We start from the raw sequence: 23118 nt of genomic DNA, 5'->3' as shown, positions 1-23118 counted from the left end.
CAAGACACTTACTAGTTAGAATGTCAGAGGTCAAAGAGAAAGAGAGGATCTTGAAAGCAGCAAGAGAAAAACAATCTGTCACATACAAGGGAAACCCAATAAGACTATGTGTAGATTTCTCAGCAGAAACCATGGAAGCTAGAAGACAGTGGGATGATATATTTAAATTACTAAAAGAGAAAAACTGCCAACCAAGACTCCTATATCCAGCAAAATTGTCCTTCAAAAATGAAGGAGAAATTAAAACATTTATAGACAAAAAGTCACTGAGGGAATTTGTGACCAAGAGACCAGCTCTGCAAGAAATACTAAAGGGAGCACTAGAGTCAGATACGAAAAGACAGAAGAGAGAGGTATGGAGTAAAGTGTAGAAAGAAGGAAAATCAGATATGATATATATAATACAAAAGCCAAAATGGTAGAGGAAAATATTATCCAAACAGTAATAATACTAAAAGTTAATGAACTGAATTTCCCAATCAAAAGACATAGAATGGCAGAATGGATTACGACCCAGCAATACCACTGCTAGGTATCTACTCAAGGGACTTAAGGGCAAAGACACAGACGGACATTTGCACACCAGTGTTTATAGCAGCATTATCTACAATTGCAAAGAGATGGAAACAGCCAAAATGTTCATCAACAGATGAGTGGCTAAACAAACTGTGGTATATACATACGATGGAATATTATGCAGCTTTAAGACAGACTAAACTTATGAAGCATGTAATAACATGGATGGACCTAGAGAACATTATGCTGAGTGAGTCTAGCCCAAAACTAAAGGACAAATACTGTAAGGTCCCACTGATGTGAACCGACATTTGAGAATCAGCTTGGAATATATCATTGGTAACAGAGACCAGCAGGAGTTAGAAACAGGGTAAGATAATGGGTAATTGGAGCTGAAGGGATACAGACTGTGCAACAGGACTAGATACAAAAACTCAAAAATGGACAGCACAATAATACCTAAGTGTAATGTAATTATGTTGGAACACTGAATGAAGCTGCACCTGAAATATGGTTTTTTGTTTGTTTGTTTGTGTGTTTGTATCTTTTGTTTTTGTTTTTTTTCTTTTTCCTTTATATATATATATATATTATTAGTATTATTATTTTAATTCTCTTCTCTATATTAACATTCTATATTTTTTCTGCTGTTTTGCTAGTTCTTTTCCTAAATCGATGCAAATGTACTAAGAAATGATGATCATACATCTATGTGATGATACTAAGAATTACTGAGTGCATTTGTAGAATGGAATGATTTCTAAATGTTGTGTTAATTTCTTTTCTTTTTTTTGATTAATAAAAAAATTTAAAAAAAAACTGCAAAAAAAAAAAGACAGGATAGAATAGATGTAAAGATAGACAAGTGGATAAAAATCTATGACAGACAGGACTAGATGCAAAAACTCAAAAATGGACAGCACAATAATACCTAATTGTAAAGTAATCATGTTAAAACACTGAATGAAGCTGCATCTGAGCTATAGGTTTTTTTGTTTTGTTCTGTTTTGTTTTGTTTTTACTATTATTACTTTTATTTTTTTCTCTATATTAACATTCTATATCTTTTTCGGTTGTGTTGCTAGTTCTTCTAAACCGATGCAAATGTATTAAGAAATGATGATCATGCATCTATGTGATGATGTTAAGAATTACTGATTGCATATGTAGAATGGTATGATTTCTAAATGTTGGTTTAATTTCTTTTTTTCCGTTAATTAAAAAAAAAAGAGAAGGGGTAATTGGAGCTGAAGGGATACAGACTGTGCAACAGGACTGGATATAAAAACTCAGAAATGGACAGCACAATACTGCATGTGAGGTATAGGTTTTTTTCTCTCTATTATCATTTTAATTCTTATTGTGTTGTCTTTTTATTTTTTTCTAAATCGATGCAAATGTACTAAGAAATGATGAATATGCAACTATGTGATGATATTAAGAATTACTGATTGTACATGTAGAATGGAATGATTTCTAAATGTTTTCTTAATTTTTTTAATTAATAATAAAAAAAATCTATAAAAAAAAAAAAAAAAACAACAAAGCATGCATTTTTTCTTTCACCTAACAATACTCAACTGTCCTGCATATAACTGGAAACACATTAAATCTCTTCAGAATAGGGTGCAAATCCTTGGGTAATATTCATTCTTAAACTTGATATCTTCCAACTTAAATAGTATAACATGAAGAAAACAGCATTACATACCTCTTTTCTGTAACCGATCATGTGGCCGTGGTTCATGTTTATCACTACCTTCTTCCACTACCCATTCCATGTTCCCTTTACCCTCAGCAAGCACTTCAGCTGGCTGTGGTTCTTTGCCTGGTGGGGTGACCCAAACCTTAATTCCTGAAGTTTCAGAGCCATTGGTACTCCTGCCTGGATTGGGTTGTTGCAGTTTTCCATTGATTTTAATCACAGGTTATGGTAGTATAAATAGATGCCCTAGGGGATCTCCTATATTCCAAGAAAACTTTTCTTTACCTCCATTGTGTAGTTGCAGTCCTGTTTCCCTCCAATAGTCAGGGTCAGTCACCCAGCCAATAATGTAATCCCCTTCTTGGCTTGTTGATCCAGGGGCATGAGTAGCCCAAAGTGACCAGGTGGCACCCTTAGATTCCAGTTTAATGGAATCATTGTTGTTTCTCCTGGTGAAAGCACTCCCCCTCTTGGAACTAAAATCTGTAGACCAGAAGAGCTCAGGGTCACAGGAATAGGAAGCAAAAATTTTCCTTGTGGACCACTAGGGGTAATAGTGAGTGGTAACACTCCCATTTCCACCCTTGGTTCCTGGACCCATGGTTCCTGGCTATGGGAGAAACAGCACCATACAGTGGATGCTGATTCAGAGCATATACAGCTTCCTGGAGAATATTACCCAAAACTTTTAAGGTATTGCCACCTATTTGGCACCGTAATTGAGTTTTCAAAAGGCCATTCCACTGTTCTATCAATCCAGCTGCTTCTGGATAACGGGGAACATGGTAAGACCAGAGAATTCCACGAGCACATGCCCATCCCCGAACTTCATTTGCTGTGAAGTGTGTTCCTTGATCAGAAGCAATGCTGTGTGGAATACCATGATGATGGAGAAGGCATTCTGCAAGCCCATGGATGATAGTTTTGGCAGAAGCATTGTATGCAGGGAAAGAAAACCCACATCCATAGTATGTGTCTATTCCAGTTAGAACAAATTGCTACCCCTTCCATGAAGGGAGTGGTCCAATGTAATCAACCTGCCACATGTAGCTGGCTGGTCACCTCGGGGAATGGTGCCATATCGGGGGCTGAGTGTGGGTCTCTGCTGCTGGCAATTGGGCACTCAGCAGTGGCTGTAGCCAAGTCAGCCTTGGTGAGTGGAGGTCCATGTTGCTGAGCCCATGCATAACCTCCATCCCTACCACCATGACCACTTTGTTCATGAGCCCATTGGGCAATGACAGGAGTTGCTGGGGAAAGAGGCTGACTGATATCCACAGAATGGGTCATCTTATCCACTTGATTATTAAAACCTTCCTCTGTCAAAATCACCCTCTGGTGCGCATTCACATGGGACACAAATATCTTCATGTTTTTAGCCTACTCAGAAAGGTCTATCCACATACTTCTTCCCCAGACCTCTTTATCACCAATTTTCCAATTACGGTCTTTCCAAGTCCCTGGCCATCCAGCCAAACCATTAGCCGCAGCCCATGAGTCAGTATACAAATGCACCTCTGGCCAGTTCTCCTTCCAAGCAAAATGAACAACCAGGTGTGCTGCTCGAAGTTCTGCCCACTGGGAGGATTTTCCCTCACCACTGTCCCTCAAGGACACCCCAGAAAGTGGCTGTAGTGTTGCAACTGTTCACTTTCGGGTAGTACCTGCATATCGTGCTGAACCATCTGTAAACCAGGCCTGAGTTTTCTCTTCCTCAGTCAATTCATTGTAAGGAACTCCCCGAGAGGCCATAGCTCTGGTCTGGGAAAGACAAGGTAATGTAGCAGGAGTGGAGACCATGGGCATTTGGGTTACTTCTTCATGTAACTTACTTGTGCCTTCAGGACCTGCTCTGGCCCTATCTTGTACATACCATTTCCATTTTACAATAGAGTGCTGCGGCGCATGCCCAAATTTATGGCTTGGTGGGTCAGACAACACCCAACTCATGATAGGCAACTCAGGTCTCATGGTAACTCGGTGGCCCATGGTTAAGTGCTCAGTCTTTACTAAGGCCCAGGAGCAGGCCAAAAGCTGCTTCTTGAAAGAAGAGTAGTTATCTGCCGCAGATGGTAAGGCTTTGCTCCAAAATCCTAAGGGTCTGTGTTGTGATTCTCCTATACGGCCTGCTAAAGGCTCCAGACAGCATCTCTATTTGCCACTGACACTTCCAGCACCATTGGATCTTCTGGCTCATACGGCCCAAGTGGCAGAGAAGCCTGTACAGCAGCCTGGACCTGTCACAGAACCTCCTTGTGTTTAGGTCCCCACTCAAAATTAGCAGCTTTTCTGGTCACTCAATAAGTGAGTTGGAGTAGCACACCCAAAAGAGGAATATGTTGTTGCCAAAATCCAGAGACCAACTAGGCATTGTTGCCTCTTTTTTGGTCATAGGAGGGGCCAGATACAGCAATTTATCCTTCACCCTAGAAGGGATATCTCGACATGCCCCACAACACTTGACACCTAGAAATTTCACTGAGGTGGAAGGCCCCTGTATTTTTGTTGGATTTATCTCCCATCCTCTGACATGCAAATACCTTACCAGTAAGTCTAGAGTAGTTGCTACTCCTTGCTTACTAGATCCAACCAACATGATATCATCAATATAATGGACCCATGTGATGTCTTGTGGGAGGGAGAAACGATCAAGGTCCCTGTGGACAAGATTATGACATAGGGCTGGAGAGTTGATACACCCCTGAGGTAGGACTTTGCCAGCTGAAAGCAAACTGTTTCTGGTGGTCCTTAATAACAGCTATTGAGGAAAAAGCATTTGCAGATCAATAGCTGCATACCAGGTACAAGGGATGTATTGATTTGCCAAGCAATGATACCACATCCAGAAGAGCAGCTTCAATTGGAGTTGCCCCCTGGTTGAGCTTACGATAATCCACTGTCATCCTCCAAGACCCATCTGTTTTCTGCAGAGGCCAAATAGGAGAGTTGAGTGGGCATGTGGTGGGAATCACCACCCCTGCATCCTTCAAGTCCTTAAGAGTGGCAGCAATCTCTGCAATCCCTCCAGGAATTTGGTATTGCTTCTGATTTACTATTTTCCTAGGGAGGAGCAGTTCTAGTGGCTTCCACTTGGCCTTTGTCACCATAATAGCCCTTGCTGCACAAGTTAGAGAGCCAATGTGTGGATTCTGCCATTTGCTCAGTATGTCTGTTCCAATTATACATTCTGGAAGTGGGGAAATAACTTCAGAATGGGTCTGGGGGCCCACTGGACCCACTGTGAGATGGACCTGAGCTAAAACTCCATTGATCACCTGGCCTCCAAAAGCCCCTACTCTGACTGGTGGACCAGAGTGATGTTTGGAGTTAATGTCACTTCTGAACCAGTGTCTAATAATTCCCAAAATATCTGATCATTTCTTCTTCCCCAATGCACAGTGACCCTGGTGAAAGGCCGTCGGTCTCCTTGGGGAAGGTTTGGAGGAAGATTAACAGTATAAATTTGTGGAAGTGTAACATGGTTCTCCCCCAAAGGGACCTGGCTTCCCCTTCATTCAAGAGGCTCTGGGTCTGTAAACTCTCTCAAGTCTGGAAATTGTGTAAGGGGCCGTGACTCTGTGTTTTTGTCATTCAGGTTAGATTTCTGTTCACTTGACCTGGAACTCTTTTGTTTATAAACAAGACTTTAGTAGACTGCCCTTCTATTGTATTTCTAGGTACCCCATGATTTACTAGCCAATGCCACAAATCTCTTGAGTCATATAATTTTGACTCCTGCTTTGAGTTTGCTGTCTATTATAATAGCCACATCTACCCTGTCTTTTGCAATTAGGTGCTGCCACCTGGCTTCTGCCAACTCAGGAACCGGTCACCCTTAAACGGCTTCCAGTGATTAGATTAAGCATCACTCATTGCAGAAGACACTCCCCTTGGCTAATGAGAAATGGAACCAGCTGTGGATGCAGCTGACGTTATCATGATTTAATTCTATGAAATGTCCTCATCACAACAGACACGCCAGCACTTGCCCAACCAGACAAACAGGTGCCATCACTTGGCCAATTTGAAACATGAACCTGACCATGACAATGGGGTTGCCAGATTATATGGTAGTTCTATACTTAGCTTTCTAAGGAACTCCAAACTGTGTTTCACAGTGACTCTATATTTTACATTGCCACCAGCAATGAACGTGTTCCTTTTTTTCTGCATTCTCTCCAACACTTTAAAGAACATCAGCCATTCTAATGGGTGTGAAATGGTATCTCATAGTGGTTTTGATTTGCATTTCCCCAATAGCTAATGTTGTGGAGTATCTTTTCGTGTGTTTTATGCCCATTTATATATTTTCTTAGCAGAGCTGTCTATTCAAGCCTTTTGCCCATTTTTTATTAGACTGTTTGTCTTTTTTTGTTGTTGTTAATTTGATGGATTTCTTGATATATTCTGAATAGTAAACCTTTATTGGATATGTGGTTTCCAGATATTTTCTCCTAATTGTGTACATGTCATTTTTACTTCATGTAAAAATTTTTACTCTCATGTCCTTTGAGGCTGAAATGATTTTAGTTTTGATGCAGTCCCACTTACGTATTTTTATTTTTGTTGCTTGTGCTTTGACTGTAAGGTCTAAGAAACCATTGCCTAACATCCAAGAGATGTTTCCCTGTGTTTTCTTCTAGGACTCTGATTGTTCTGACTCTTATATTTATATCTTTGATCTATTTTGTGTTGATTTTTGTATATGATGTGACGTTGAGAAACTCCTTTTTTTGGACATGGAGAACCAATTTTTCCGGTTGTAAAATAAATTTAAACACGTGATTGCGTTTTTGGTCTGTAAACTCACTTCTTACTTCCTATAGGATTTAATAAAAGGCAAATTCACAAAACAAACAAACAAACAAAAATCCGTTGGCCATAAATATGAGGGTTGTTTCTGAGCTCTCACTTCAATTCTGTTTGTCTGTCTTGTGCCAATACCATGCTGTTTTTTATTACTGTGGCTTTGTAATAAGTTTTAATAATGGGAAATGTGCGTCTTCTGACTTCAATCTCCTTTTTCTAGATGGCTTTAGCTATCTGGGATGCCTTACCATTCCATATAAATTTGATGATTGGCTTTTCCATTTCTGCAAAGAAGGTTGTTGGAATTTGGGTTGGGATTGCTTAAATCCATAAATTGCTTTGGGTAGAATTGACATCTTAATGATATTTAGTCTTCCAGTCCATGAACACAGAATGTCTTTCTTTAGGTTTTTATTTAGGTCTTCTTTGATTTCTTTAAGCAATGTTTTGCAGTTTTCTGCCTACAAATTCTTTACATCCTTGGCTAGATTTACTCCTAGATATTTGATTCTTTTAGTTGCTGTTGAGAATGGAATTTTTTTCTTGATTTCTTTTCATTGTTCATTTCATATTTCTATAAACACTACTGATTTTGGGGTGTTGATCTTTACCCTGCCACTTTGCTGAATTCGTTTATTATCTCTAGGAGTTTTGTTGTGGGTTTTCCAAATAATTATATTTTTGCTTAGAGATCAAAGCCATGTGAAATGAGCTCTTATATAATTCTCTCCCCTTAGAATATCTGTATACTCACTTTTCCTCTCTCCCCTCTTATTGTAAAGAAGGTATCTTGCCCTCCACCCCTCACTTGTCCTTTCTAATGATAACCATTTTAGTTGTATTCTCAATCGCATTCCTTCCTGCTTCATCTGGTAATTTATTTATTTGGTAATTTTTTTTCCATAATATTCAAACTCAAACTCAGACTTAAATCCACTTCTCCTTTCCATTACCCCTTCCCTCATTCTCCTCTTCACTTTACAGCAAAGCATCTTGAAGAGTTATGTGTACTTGTCTATGATTTCTCTCACCCCGTTCTTTTTTGACTCCACACTAACACATGTGCACACACTCACACAAACACACACACACATACACATCATTGCTAAATCCAGTGGTCCAGTTTTTAGTCCTCATCTTACCTCATCCTTGAAACACTTTCTTCTTTTCACTAACAGGATGTGTTTCTTCCTATCTTTTTGGTTTTCTTTCTCAGGTTCTTTTATTCCTTCTCATTTCTCTGATCTTCAACTGTTGGCATCCCAGGGATTCATCTCTGTTTTATGTACTCTGTCTCCTTTGATAAGCATACCTAATCTCATGGCTTTAAATGACATCTATATCCTGATGACTCCCAATCTTATATCCCCAGCCTGGATCTCTTTCCTTAACTCTACCGATATATCCAGCTACCCACTCTTTATCTCTTACTGGATGAATAACAGTCTCTTAAATTGAACATGTCCAAAACTGAGTTCCTGATACCACCAACTCCCACAACCTGTTTATCTCCCAGTCTTTCCTCTTTCAATAAATGGCAACTCCATTCGTCCATTGCTCAGGTTATACTCCTTGGAGTCATCCTTAATTGTTCTCTTTCTCCTCCCTGCCATATGTGTGTTACTAATTGTAGTTCTGTGTAAGTGTTTTTGTATGTGTGTCTGTGAAAATGTGAATTGCATTTTCACTTTTATCTATTGGGTTCTTAGTATTTTCATCATGCCCTTTAAACTTATTGTTAATCCTACCTTGAAATCATATCCTTTTCAGAATTGGGGTACATAGTACTTGAATTGCAAATCTATCTATGTGGCTCTAGTGTCTTCATTCATAACTATATGCTATTGTGTATAATTTTGCATCTCTTTGGCCATTTTAAACATACTGTTTTTAAAAGTCTATTGGGGCGGGCCGCGGTGGCTCAGCGGGCAAAGTGCTTGCCTGCTATGCCGGAGGACCTCGGTTCGATTCCCGGCCCCAGCCCATGTAACAAAAACAAAAAAAACAAAATACAATAAAACAAGAAAATGTTTAAAGATGTTTCCCTTTCTTCCTTCCTTCCTTCCTTCTATCCTTCCTTCCTTCTCTCTGTCTTTCCTTAAAAAAAAAAAAAAAAAAAAAGTCTATTGGATTCTTATTCTGTTTTCTGAAGTTCTCAGGGCTCTAGTTTTCCTGTTTGTTACATCTTCTGATTCTCCTTTATAAAGAATGATGTCCTTGTGTTTTTTAACATTTCTGATTCATTCATTCAACAACATTGATTGAGCATCTTTTGTACCCAAGTGCTCTTCAAGTTGCTGGAGACATATAAGTAAATAAAACAGGCAAATCTCTCCTCTCTTGGACCTTAAATTCTAGAAGAGGAAACAGACAATTAACAAATAAATATAACATGTCTTATGATAGCAAGTGCTAAAGGGAAGAAAAAACAAGCAAAATATGGGAAAAGAGACTGTGAGGGGATGCTTAAATAGGATGTTAATGGAAATCCTCTCTGATAAGATGACTTTTGAGCAGAGACCTAAAAGAAGTGAGAATGTGTGCTACATGTCTATCCTGGGGAAGAATGGTCTAAGCAGAAGGAGTGACAAATGCAAAAGCTGTGTAGTGAGAATATGCATGGAATGTTCAAGAAGGGCAGAGGCCCATGCAGCTAGAATACAGAGAGGAGGTGGGGGGGGAGTGAGGATGCAGGTCATGTTCGGCTTTTTCAGTCATGGGAGGAACTTTGCAGATCATGGGGAGAATTATTGGAAAGTTTTGAACAGGGAGGTAACATGATTTCACTTGTTTTAGAAGGATCTTTCTGGCTGCTGTGTTCAGAATAGACTGAAGTTTCAAGGAGACCACTTGAGAGCTACTGTAATAGCCTCTAGGTGATAGGTGGTGATAACTTGGATCAAGGTGATAGCAGCATAGTGAAGAGAGCTGGTAAGATTTGGATCTGTTTTAAAGGTAAAGCCAACAGCATGGACTGAAAAGATGACTCCATATTTTTGGTCTAAACAGCTGATAGAATGGAGTTACCATTTCCTCAGATGAATAAGACTGTGGGAAAAGTGGGTTTAGAGTAGGGGTGAATTAAGAGTATGGTTTTAGACATGTTAAGCTTAGGTTGACTATGAAACATCTAAGTGGAGATGCAGGTAAACAATTTGATATATATCTGAGGTTTAGGGAAGAGCTTACAGGTTGGATTTGTAAATCAGGGTGTTAAAAGCACAAAAAAAATGGCATTTAAACTCTGTGACCATATTGATCACCTAGTGAATGATTTAGGTAGAGATGTCTGAAACCTGAGTCTTGGGGCATTACAGCACTTAGAGGTGAAGAAAATGGAGAAGAACTAGCAAAGGAGAGTGAGTAGGAATGGCCATTGAGGGAGGAGAACCTTGAAAGAATGTCAGTGGCTGAGAGATTCCAAACAGAGTCGAGAGGTTATCCTGGAGGTTATTCTTATGCATCAAATAGATATCATCTTGTTATTCAAGATGTAATGGAGAGGCTGGAGGGAACTGCCTGAAAATGTAGAGCTGTGTTCCAGTAGCCATGTTTCTTGAGGATGATTGAATAATGATACAGCTGTCACAATGTGACTGTGTGACTGTGAAAACCTTGTGTCTGATGCTCCTTTTATTTACCTTGTCAACAAAGGAGTAGAACATATGGAATAAAAATAAATAATAGGGGGAACAAATGCTAAAATAAATTTAGTTTGAAATGCTAGTGATCAATGAAAGCAAGGGGTAAGGGGTATGGTAGGTATAATCTTTTTTTTTTCTTTCCTGTGTTCGGTTTATTTCTTTTTCTATTGTCTTTTTATTTCTTTTTCTGAATTAATGCAAATGTTCTAAGAAATGATGAATATGCAACTAAGTGATGATATTGTGAATTACTGATTGTGTATGTTGTTTTATTTTGTTTCTTATTTTTTTAATTAATAAATAAATTTTAAAAATAATAATAATAATAAAAAAAGAAAGAGGGGTCTCCTAGAAGTCAAGTGAAGAAAGTGGTTTAGGATGAAGAAGTGATCAACTGTGTCAGTAAAATGGAGTCAAAGAAAATGACCACTGGATTTGACAACATACAAGATCCTAGTGACCTTGAAAAAAAGGGTTTGGAAGATGCATTAGGGATGAAAACCTGATTGGAGTGGGTTCAAGAGAGAGCAAGATAAGTGGATATAGCAAATATAAAAAAAAAATTCTTTCAATGAATTTTGTGTAAAGAAAGCAGAGAAATGGTGTAGATAGCCAGAGGTAGATGAGAGATCAAAGGAAGATGTTTGTTTGTTTGTTTTTAGGGTAGAGGTATTAGACATCTTTGCACAATTTCGAAGAATGGCCACTTTGTATAAAGAGGGTCATGATCTTGAGTTCCTCTTAAGCAAAGCCTATTTCCTATCTAGTTTGGGTTCTGAGAACATGCCTCATAAGCAGTTTCCTGTTTGCTTCTTCAAAGTGCCCAGGGGCCCCATCAACCCTGGATTAATTTTCATATAATTTTTCAATATGAGGTTTCACCACCAAGCAGGAAATAGAGATTTGGGCTCCAGTGCTTCACACGGCAGACTCCCAGTTCTGAATGCCTTACCTAGGACTTTTTTTCCCCACCCAAGGCCCTGGCAATGACAAGCTTTCTTTACCTTTTCTTTGAACTTATGGACAAAGTTTACTAGTTTCTTTTCACTGAAATTGCAGCCCTTAGAGGGTCCCAACATACAAGTCACTCTGTTCCAACTTCCCACTTGTCATAGCTAATTCTGGTCCACTCTCTTGAACTTACATCTCTGGCTCAACTCTCTTTTCATTCGTGGCACCTGGGGATGTCTTATTCTTTCTTGCAAACTCAGATATACTTTTTTTTTAAAACTTGGTTATATTTTACCCAGGATCCCTAGGATTTGTGGCATGAAAGTTTCAGCACTTTGCTGAAACCAGATATCTTTTTCCTCACTCTCCACTTGGCTAATCCTTGGTCACTGTTGAGGTCTCAGCTTAAATGTCACTTATCAAAGAAGTTTTCCTAACTCTACATCCCACTCTAAGCCCGTTTACCCTTTCATACCACCCATAGCACCCACTATCTGTCTTCGCACTTAACTTGTCATTATAATTTCATGTTTAATGCCTGATACCCTTCTAGACTGAAAGTTCCATGAGGACAGGAAACAGGTCTGTTTAGTTCAGCATGTTGTTGCAAAGTGCCTGATTTATCAAATATGCGCAATAAATTTTGCTGACTGAACAATCTATTTTCTAAAAATCGAATAACTAATAGTATAGTATTAAATATCTTCTAAAGTTGAAACCTGATCTCTTCTCTGAGGACTGTATTCTTCAAGTGTTTCTTATGGGAGAAAAAAGAAAGGTTTTTGATCATTACTTTAGTTGTTTGACCCTAGGAAAGCCATGTCATGTCGTTTTTGGTAACCACATGTGTCTTTCCCTCTTTAGAATGGAGATCTCCACTCATCAGTCTCACCTCTTGCAACAACTGAATGAACAGCGCAGGCAAGATGTGTTTTGTGATTGCAGTATTCTAGTCGAAGGGAAGGTCTTCAAAGCACATCGAAATGTTTTATTTGCTAGTAGTGGCTACTTTAAAATGCTTCTTTCTCAGAATTCGAAGGAGACAAGTCAACCAACCACAGCTACATTTCAGGCTTTCTCCCCTGACACTTTTACAGTTATTCTGGACTTTGTCTATTCGGGCAAACTGTCTCTTACTGGTCAGAACGTCATAGAAGTGATGTCAGCTGCTAGCTTTCTTCAGATGACGGATGTCATTAGTGTTTGTAAAACCTTCATTAAATCTTCATTGGACATTAGTGAGAAAGAAAAAGATCGCTATTTCAGTCTTTCAGATAAAGATGCCAATTCTAACGGTATAGAACGTTCCTCTTTCTATAGTGGTGGCTGGCAAGAAGAAAGCAGCTCTCCACATTCTCATGTGAGCCCAGATCAAGGAATAGGTTTAACAAGTGGAAAATCATGGAGTAAGTATAATTACCATCCAGCTTCCCAGAGAAATACGCAACAGCCTTTGACCAAGCATGAACAAAGGAAAGATTCTATTAAAAAGTCCAAACATTTGAGATTGTCACAGCCTTCTGATGTTGCTCCATATAAGACAAACAAACGAGAAGTACGAACATCTGATTCTTCCAGCCACATTTCCCAATCTGAAGAGCAAGCACAAATTGATGCTGAAATGGATTCTACTCCTGTTGGTTATCAGTATGGTCAAGGATCTGAGGTCACATCTGGAAGTTTTCCAGGTACCCAAAAAAACACTTCAGTCCTTCAATTCTGTTCCGAGTCTCCTATAGAAATCAATCCTGTCCTAACATGCCCTTAAGTTTAGGTCTGATGGGTAATTAAGCCAATGGTAAGGAGCGATTTGTTTAAAATCATACTTTTCTAATGAAATTTTCTTACTAAAGCAATTTTTGAATTTTTGAAGTACTGAATAAATTTAAAGACAATCACAACAGTAGAGTATTGAGGGTCAAAAACCATGATTTCCCACACCGAGATCTTAGGTAGTAAGATTACTGTTAAATATTTAAAGCCCTTTTCTAAACAGTTGACTCTCTTGAGATACTTATTTTCACTTTAATTTTTTTTTTCTGAGTATTCACTCAGGAGTATTTTTATGCAAAAAAGTTAGAGCAACCATGCACATTTGCAAAGGTTCACAGACCCAGAATCTAAAAGAAATTAGGTTAAATCTGAACTTATCAAGATATAAATACATAATTTTTTGTAAAACCTAACACAAAATTTACAGCATTGGTACTGTAATTTTATGGTTGACCAGTGTGCAACTACATGAGACATCTCATTTTGATGATAGTAATAAAATGAAGAAAAATTATGTAGATTGTTAGTTTCAAAATACTCCTCCTCCTCCTTATTCTTATGGGTTCTGCACTTATATAATTTTAGGTTATTTAAATCTAACATCAATAATGAAGCTGCTGTTTTATAGCTATTAAATGGACGAGGTTTGCCTCCAACAAAAATTAACGTTTTTAGTATATATGAGATTTAAAACAAAAAAAAGAGAAATCCTTGAAATTTTTTTCATCTTTGAAAATATACTACTATATATATATATATATATATACTACAAGTGTATCAATAGTAAAGTCAGGAGATAAAAACATGTAAACAAAACAAGTTACTTAAAAACTTAATAAATACTTTCTTAAAAACTTCTTTTGGATTGTGTTTATAATGTTAAAATCTAGTACTACCTTTTTACATTTAAAATCTTGTGACTCTATAATAATATTCTCTCATCAATTGTAACAAAGTTACCATACTAATGAAAAATGTTAAAAATGGGGGTGGGTATATGGGAATTCTGTATTTTGTGCATGATCTTTCTATAAACCTACAATTTCTCTAATTAAAAAAAAAATCTAGGACTCTACAATATTAACTAAAAAGATAAATGTGGCAGCCTACTAATTTTAGCCAGACTGTAAATATGTCAAGTACTGAAGTTTATAGTTCTGTCCTTAGGATTATATTGTTAATCTAACCCTAATAAAATTTCTTTCTTCTCCTTTTCAAATGCTCTTCCAAGATTGCACATATCAATTCCTTTTGGATTTCTTTTTGTTATTGTGTTAGAATTATTATACTGAACTTTCCAGTGATTTAATAAAACTGTCTCATGACAGATGATCTACCCAGGATGCGATTCAAGTGCCCATACTGCACACATGTGGTGAAGCGGAAAGCGGACCTAAAACGCCACCTTCGTTGTCACACAGGAGAAAGGCCCTATCCGTGTCAAGCCTGTGGGAAAAGATTTAGCAGGCTAGACCATCTAAGTAGCCATTTTCGAACAGTATGTATCTGAAATGTTTCATCATTTTGCTTCTTAATAAATGTGTACATTTATCTGCTGTACTAGGATAATCTAATTTACTGAGAAAACTTTTTTCACACAACTTAACTGTATTTAAAATTTTTTCCATTTGATGTTTTCACTTTGCACATAATGCATAATTTAATATATATATATATATATATAGATGTTATTCTACTCTGAGGCCTTCAAGTAGAGAATTTTCTTTTGATGCTGAAGTTTTATATTTTCATTTTAATTCACTTAAAATCAATTATGTTTTTATATATTGATCTTTTCAGTACCAAAGACAATGGAATTTTAAACTGTATCAAGTTTAAAATTTCTGAGTCAGAATCACCACTTCATATACTCAGATACTCAGTATCTACTTGTGGTTCTTGAACCCTTTTCATCTGGTTGGATTTTAGTCCAGTTGCTGCTGTCTGGCCTCTCTGCACTGTACCCCTGTTCCAACCCAGCTTAGCCCCAAGACCAAAGAACACGCCTGGCTCAGAGTTACCCATGAGTTTAATTAGGGACTTACGAACAGGAGAAGATGGTGGCCCGTCGGGAATGGAAGTCAGTGTTCTGCATGAGAGAGAGGGAGGGGTGCCACGGGAGTGGCTTATTCAGCAGAGTCTTGCGAGATTTGATTAGGGGAGGGGAGTTTTAATGGCATTCTTTTCCCCCTGAGGGGATCTGTTGGCCTTTAATGTCTGTCATATAGGCGGCTGCGTGCAGTGACTGTTCTCATAAAGGAGGGGGGTAGGGCGGAGGGACCTGGGTCCTCACAGTCCACCCCCTCACAGCAGACTGTGAGCCCATGGGACAGACACTGCATCCATTTCATAACAACAGTATAAGAGACAACAGAACACTAGGAGGCCCTCACACAGAGTTACCAACCCTACAAAATGATGAAAACCTGTGACTTCAGTCTTGAATGAGATTCTTTTCCAGATTTTCCAATGTGCTGAATTCTGCCAGGCCAGCAGGGTATTCCGCGAAGTCCAATTCACGGGGGCCATAGTCCAAGGCAGGTGGGTGGCACCTGATAATGACAGTTCAGTGCACATTAGCGTTGAGATTTATTGTGCATATAGGTTACTGCAGGAGTCTATCACAGAAAGGTGTTTGCTTACGACACTAAGGGTGAAAAGAAAGATGTTTATGGGGAACTATGAAAGGCAAATCTTGTTGCTCTAATAGAACACCAGATACATTCCTTCAGTAGACAGAAGTGTTCCTGGAGAGAGGGTGCTACTAGGGGGTTTTAGATACCACAGCTTTCCCCCTGCAATTGCAGAGAGTCTTCTAGAGTCAGTTCCACAGCTAACCTAGGCATAATAAGTGTCTACTGAGCCATACATATTGTGCCTTGACATATGGGGGGGTCCAGATTCGTTACATATGTACAGCTGCAAACAAAGGAGGAGTTGCTTTATTACATTCTCTGTAAGCAATAGTCATCTACCAGGCACCATCAGGCTTCTTCACTGGCCAGACTGGGCTATTAACTGGGTTGTGAGTGGGAATTATAATGCCCACTCTTTCCAATTAGGTGGTAACCGACCAAGGCACATTAGAAGTTGTTGTTGTGTTGCTTTAATACTTTGGCCTCCGTACCTGGCAATGGCTAATGTAGACCCACTGGGTCAGGGCTGTTTTCCATATATTAAGGTACATTTTGCTCCAATGTCCATGAGTGCCAAAACCCTATGCATATTAGTAGGGAACCGGAAGATTGTTAACTCAATATGCAGCCTCCAATCCCCAGTGTCCCTGTATATAGCTCTTATTTGGGGATCTTGGCCAGCCCCCTGTGCAAAGGGAAAAGGAGCTTGCCAGGTATCCTCAGCAGAAGGAGTGGAGGGCCCCGGAGACTGTTAAAGGCCAAGTCTTTCGGCCTGAATTTCTCTCCCCATTTGCTGATCTGGTTTCAATTTTAGTATATCTTAGACCTTTGGGTAAATTTACTCCAGAGCTTGACAAGTACTATATTTGGCTCCCGTTAGTATCTTCAGTTTTGGTGCCGGCGGCTATTAGGTTAGCCTGTGTCTGTCTGCATGATACATGGCTTGGGCCATCATGCCCCCTTGGAGCACTACCTATAACTCTTACTCCGGCCTCTGTGCCTTAGATGTTCTGGCTCTCCCACAATTTGGGCAGCCTTCGAAGTGGGCTGCCCTACTATTGGGCTAAGAATGGGTAGAAGAGTCCCATTGAACTGATTGGGTGCACTAGGCAGGACAGTGTCCTTTATGCCTCTTGTGAAGGTTTGGTTATCTGGTCCAACGAAATAAGCAGCATAAATGGCATACTTCATTCCTAATCCCTTCAGTACATCTTGCAATTCATCTAGCATATCCCAGTAGAGAGCAGCATGTGGTATGTCTCCCACATTGGGCCAAGTTTCTCTCCGTTAGTTATAAGCCAATTTAGCAATGGATTGAATTCTGGCCTGGCAACCAGGGTATATATATGTTGGCAGAGTGAGGAGTACATAGAAATTGAGTTTAATTTGCTTACTTCTTTTCCTGAAAGGAACACTCCCTCCAACCAGTGTCCCAAAGATGTAGTAACCAATTTGGCAGGACTTCTTTAGGCTTTTGTCTGTATTGATTCCCAATTTCATGTAATTCAGCCAGATTATAGTCCCACCTGGTAACTAAGGTCTTTCAATCAGGAGGGGATGCTGAGGCAGCTGCAGTGGCAGCAGCATTCTCAGTGTCTCCCTCCCCACTGTGGGGTAAGGGTGCTAAATATGTACTGGCTTAACTTTTTGTTGGATCAGAGGATGAACAAGCTTCCTTTCTTTATTTTCAATATCTCAGTCAGACTGGGGCTCATCGTCATCTGAAGAGAAATCAGCAGGATCCCATATTTTAGAGGCCTCAGGAAAAGTCAGGATACGCCTCACTTACCACTTGGGGCAGTCTGTTCCCTCTCACTCTAGCATATTGGCTTGCCAATATGTCTAAACTCTCATCTACAGAGTATATCCTCTCATTCAATACATCTCATTCAAATCTGCTTAGACTATATCACAAGTCCCTCCCTAATTGAGGTTTTAGGCAGCGAACCGCACCTTTAGTGGCCAGGGTCTCTTCTGCGGCTGAACACACAGCTCCCAATGGGAACCATGTGATGGCCGCGGCCTCCTGCAGCTCTCCCATTTCTTATGATATCCTAACTGTCCCATGGCCTGCTACAGGAGTACTAACATCAGCCAGCGAGTCCTGGGCGGCCCCATACTACCTCAGTAGTCCCCATTCATCTAGGAGGGTAGCCATACCTCCTTCATAGATGCTGCATGTCATTCCAGGATTCTCCCAGGGAGTCTCCCTTCCTACTATTCATGCCTTTTACCGCTGGTGACTCTTTGGTGTCCTGGCTGGCTTGCCACATGTTCTAACCCAACTTAGCCCCAAGACCAAAGAACACTCCTGGCATGGAGTTACCCATGAGTTTAACTAGTGACTTAGGAACAAGAGAAGATTCTTCCTGATGACAGCCCATTGGGAAATGAAAGTCAGTGTTCCACACAGGAGGGAGAGAGGGAGGAGTGCCCAGGAGTGGCTTATAATGGTTTAGGTCCACAGGGTGTGACTGTGGAGTCTCAGGAGGGTCTGGTTAGATTTGATTAGGGAAAGGGAGTTTTAATGACATTCTTTCCCCCCTGAGGGAATCTGTGGAACTCTAATGTCTGTCCATCATGTAGGCAGCTGCACACAGTAACTTGCTCTCATAAAGGAGGAGAGGGCCGGGCCTGGGCCCTAGGTCCTCACAACCCCCTTTCTAGTCCCTATCTAGTTTCTCCTCAAGGTGGACAGTAGAGCCACTTCCAGAGACTTGACCGTCAGCAGTTAGAAAACCTTCAGGGAATTTCCTGTTCATAACCCTGGTGGTTTAATAAAGTAGTTACATTAGAATTATTCAGTTCATCTTGTAGCAGGATTTTTCCCCAAAATCTGAGTTTTATAACTGGCACTTCTATTTCATGCACAAGGGCTCCTTTTAATTTTAAAGAGCAATGGAAAAACTTTAAGAGTAATTTAAAGTGATTTCTTCACACATTACTTAATAGTTATTTATCTAACAAATAAGTTTTGAGCACCTACTATGTTGCAGACCCTGTTCTAAGTGCTAGCAGTGGGCAAAACAAACAAAATCTCTGTTTTCATGATGCTCATGAAACTAGATTTTTAAAAATTAGAAATACTTCATTATTACAAAAGAAATATATATATACTGTTTTAGTTTGCTAGCTGCTGGAATGCAACACACCAGAGACGGATTGGCTTTCAATAAAAGGGGATTTATTTAGTTAACGTATAGTTCTTCAGAGGAAAGACAGCGAACTTTTAACTGAGGTTCTTTCTTACGTGGGAAGGCACAGGGCGATTTCTGATTGGCCTTCTCTTCAGGCCTCTGGTTTCCAACAACTTTCCCCAAGGTGATTTCTTTCTGCATCTCCAAAGGCCTAGGCTGAGCTGTGAGTGCTGAGATGAGGTATACTGAGCTGCTTGGGCTGTACTATGTTGAGCTCTCTCATTTAAGCACCAGCCAATTAAATCAAACATCATTCATTGCAGGAGGCACGCCCCCTAGCTGACTGCAGATGTAATCAGCAACAGGTGAGGTTCACATGCCATTGGCTCATGTCCGCAGCAATAGAACTAGGCACCTTCACCTAGCCAAGCTGACACCTGAATCTAACTACCACATACACACATTATAAAAAGTAAGAAAATAGATAATGGTAAAATAATAAAATAAAAATAATGTATTTCACTACCCAGACATTACTGTTCTTAATACTTTATCATATATTCTTCCAGAACTTTTTCTATGTTACTGGATAAAGGCTGTGGATTTTTTGTCCAGTGTGCTCAATGACCAATTCCTGAAACACTGGGGTTTCAAAGAGAGAAAGTTTATTGCTAGGCATGAAGCAGGAGATCAAATGGCATATCAGCCAAAATCTTCTCTCCTGAGGCTAGGGGATTCAAGATTTTTATGGATTCAAACAAGGGAAGATGAAATCATTGCAATTTCAGAGGAAGAGAAAAAGAGAGACTGAGTTATCATTTCGATAGCAAGTGTAAACAGAAAGGATGGGAGACAGTTACCATTTCATTAGCAGGTATAGGTCAAAACAATTTACAAATGTAAAGGAGTGAAACTGGGGCTGGAACCAGTTAATAGCTGATTTAAGTTCCTTCATAAGCAGTATGGTGTTTGCCCTTATAAACTTATAAAGTAAGAAAGCAAAGGTACAAGATAACGCCTTTTACAGTCATTGTTAGGGATCAGGGCAGCTGGAGTACAATTCAGAGATTTACTGTAATATACCAGAAAGAAAAAATTAGTCTTATTTCAGATTTCTCCATAGTCCCCCAAATACCTTTTATAGCTGGCTTGTCTAAGCCAGAATCCAATGTAGGGCCAGGTATTCCACAACACCATTGAGTCCCTTAAGAATATTTTTTAACCTAGCATGGTCTCTTTTTCTTTTTGATCACCCTGATATTGAAGAAACTGAGCCAATTGACAAAATGACCTACCTATGGATTTTTCTGTTTGTTTCTACCCAGTGTCCTTTAACTTGTTTCTCTATCCCCTTGCATTTTTATAACTAGAAGTTGTTTCTAAAGGCTTTAATTCAAATTAAACACTTTCATCTAGGACTCATCAAGGTCAAAACTGTATATTTCATTTTGTGTTATATCAGGAGATACATAATAATGTCTGGAAAACTCATTTATCTTGTCAAGATTGATCACTGGATCTAGTTAATATGATCTCCCATTGTACAATTAAAGCTGCCCCTAGTAATAAGAAAGAAATCTATGTGGAGCTATTTGGGCATTAAATAGCTATCCAATTCCCCATCAACCATTTCATTTAATGGTATTAACACCAGTTGATAATTTTTGCTTGAATTAATAATTTTATTTGGAATTTGGGGCGATGACTTACTAATTTCAATCAATCCTTCTACATTATTAGCTGGAATTCTTAAAATAAGCTTTCTCTCATTACCTAGGGCTTTTTAGTTACTTTGAAATATAGTTCCTGTAGGAAAGACAGAATAAACATTTAATTCTTTCCCTTTAATTACCAGTTTTCATGGTAAAGTGTTGTTTTAATAGCAGCCTCAAATGATACCATATGAGCTTTTTTCTGGCTGTTTTTTTTTTTTTTGAATAGCATTATGGTCATAAATTTTCATAGGTACATTGTGTTTTGATACTAAACAATTATTCTTTTTGATACTCAAATTATCATAGTTTTGTCCAATGGGGATGCTTTGGAGCTGGCTTTATGTCCTTTTGTCACAACTCCATTTAATTTTGAAAATGTCCAATTTTCTGGCCCCAAAAGAACCCTAGGGTCACTTGTGCTTTCCATCCCAGAAAACTGAAATAAAACATTTCTCAAAGGAGCCTTGGTCCCTTTACTTGGGAAATAAAATTAGAGACCAAAATTTGTCTCCCAGGGTGCTCGTTTTTACTGGGATTTTATTCCTTTTAATCTATGTCAGTGGGTATTTAATTATGAGCTCATGTTGATATTTTCCATTTTAACATTATGTTTAACTTAATTTCTTTGACTTCATAATTGTATTAGAATGTGGGGTGGGTATTTCTTCCTGCGCACTGGGACCCACTTAGACATGAGTCTGGTGTCAGAATTTTGTAACAAAAACATGCTGCAATATTACTCTCTAAGGAGAGATAAAAGTACATTCAAATCATGTTCTTTCAGTATTTACTGATTAATGTGTCACCAGTTAAACATAAGATAGTAATAGTACTAAGTGGTAGCCCATAGATTTTTCTTAGCTATTTTACCAGGATGCATTAATTTTCTTGTCTGTTTCTGGAGACACTACTCTGTGACATCAATTTATCACCAGTTGATCTTTTTCTAATAATTAGATGTTAAGTTTTAGTACCTGACCTGGAACATCTTCAATTTTTGAATTGGCACATAAAATATTGAACTGTCCTAAGTCTGACTTTATCTAAATTAATATGCCATAAACATTAATTCAACATTATACAATCTAATAATTTTTAGATTATGACAAATAATCTGTTCTGACAGCAACTGAACAAAATGTATTACTAACAAAATTAAAATATGTATTATTTGTCAATTATAGATTTTTACCAAGGCAATTCACACATATTAACTCAATTGTTCCTCACATCAGCGCTGTGAATAGTCTCCACATTTGTAATAAGGAAACTGACAGGGCTAATAAGAGGTTGATAGATAACAGAATTGCTGTAGTGGTTGATTACTACCAGTGTCCATTCTAATAAGTCAGACTTCTAATCTGTTCAGGTGGTGTCTATACCGTTCCATTTGTTAAATATCTTGACTATCAACCTGGAAGCAGATTTATAACACATTGAATTACTTGCTTCAAGAGTCATAGATTTCCCCATAATGCCCCAAATACCTTTTAGTTAGTATAAGACTAAACCAGAATGGTGAGAGCGGGGAGAAATTCAACTTCCCCAAGTTGAATTCTTGATATTCTCACAAGCAATGTGGACAACCAAAGCTATAGGCTGAGCCCCCAGTCTTGGGGTTTGTTCATATGAAACTTAACCCCACAAAGGATAGGTCAAGTCTACTTAAAATTTAGGCCTAAGAGTCACCCCAAGAGAGCCTCTTTTGTTGCTCAGATGTGGCCTCTCTCTCCAGCCAACATGACGAGCAGTCTCACCACCCTCCCCCTCTCTGCGTGGGACATGACTCCCAGGGGTGTGGACCTTCCTGGCAACGTGGGACAGAGATCCTGGAATGAGCTGAGACTCAGCATCAAGGGACTGAGAAAAACCCTAGAATGAGCTGAGAATTAACATCAAAGGATTGAGAGAACCTTCTCTACCAAAGGGGGAAGAGTGAAATGAGACAAAGTGTCAATGGCTGAGAGATTCCAAACAGAGTCGAGAGGTTATCCTGGAGGTTATTCTTACGCATTAAGTAGATATCACTTTGTTGTTCAAGATGTAATGGAGAGGCTGGAGGGAACTGCCTGAAAATGTAGAGCTGTGTTCCAGTAGCCATGTTTCTTGATGATGATTGAACAATGATATAGCTTTCACGATGAGACTGTGAATGTGAAAACCTTGTGTCTGATGCTCCTTTTAGCTACTATATCAACAGAAGAGTAGAACATATGGAATAAAAATAAATAA

General features: G+C 39.0%; 1 protein-coding gene across 6 annotated transcripts in view; it reads left to right on the top strand.

Annotated features, from left to right (window-relative positions):
- ZBTB8A (zinc finger and BTB domain containing 8A) overlaps positions 1-23118 on the top strand; it is a 105974-nt gene that overhangs the window by 77451 nt on the left and 5405 nt on the right. For all 6 annotated transcript variants that reach the window (XR_013171114.1, XM_077150459.1, XM_077150456.1 and 3 more), the window contains 2 exons: positions 12490-13313; positions 14727-14896. Coding sequence is in view for 5 of the 6 variants with exons in the window: in XM_077150459.1 (XP_077006574.1) it covers positions 12491-13313; positions 14727-14896 (993 nt within the window). In the remaining variant the exon portion in view is untranslated. The remainder of the gene's footprint in view (positions 1-12489; positions 13314-14726; positions 14897-23118) is intronic.

The sequence above is a fragment of the Tamandua tetradactyla genome, chromosome 2 (genome assembly GCF_023851605.1).
Source record: "Tamandua tetradactyla isolate mTamTet1 chromosome 2, mTamTet1.pri, whole genome shotgun sequence".
Lineage (NCBI taxonomy): Eukaryota > Metazoa > Chordata > Mammalia > Pilosa > Myrmecophagidae > Tamandua > Tamandua tetradactyla.
Note: the sequence above shows the minus strand (reverse complement) of the source record. Positions and strands in the feature narration are given on the sequence as shown.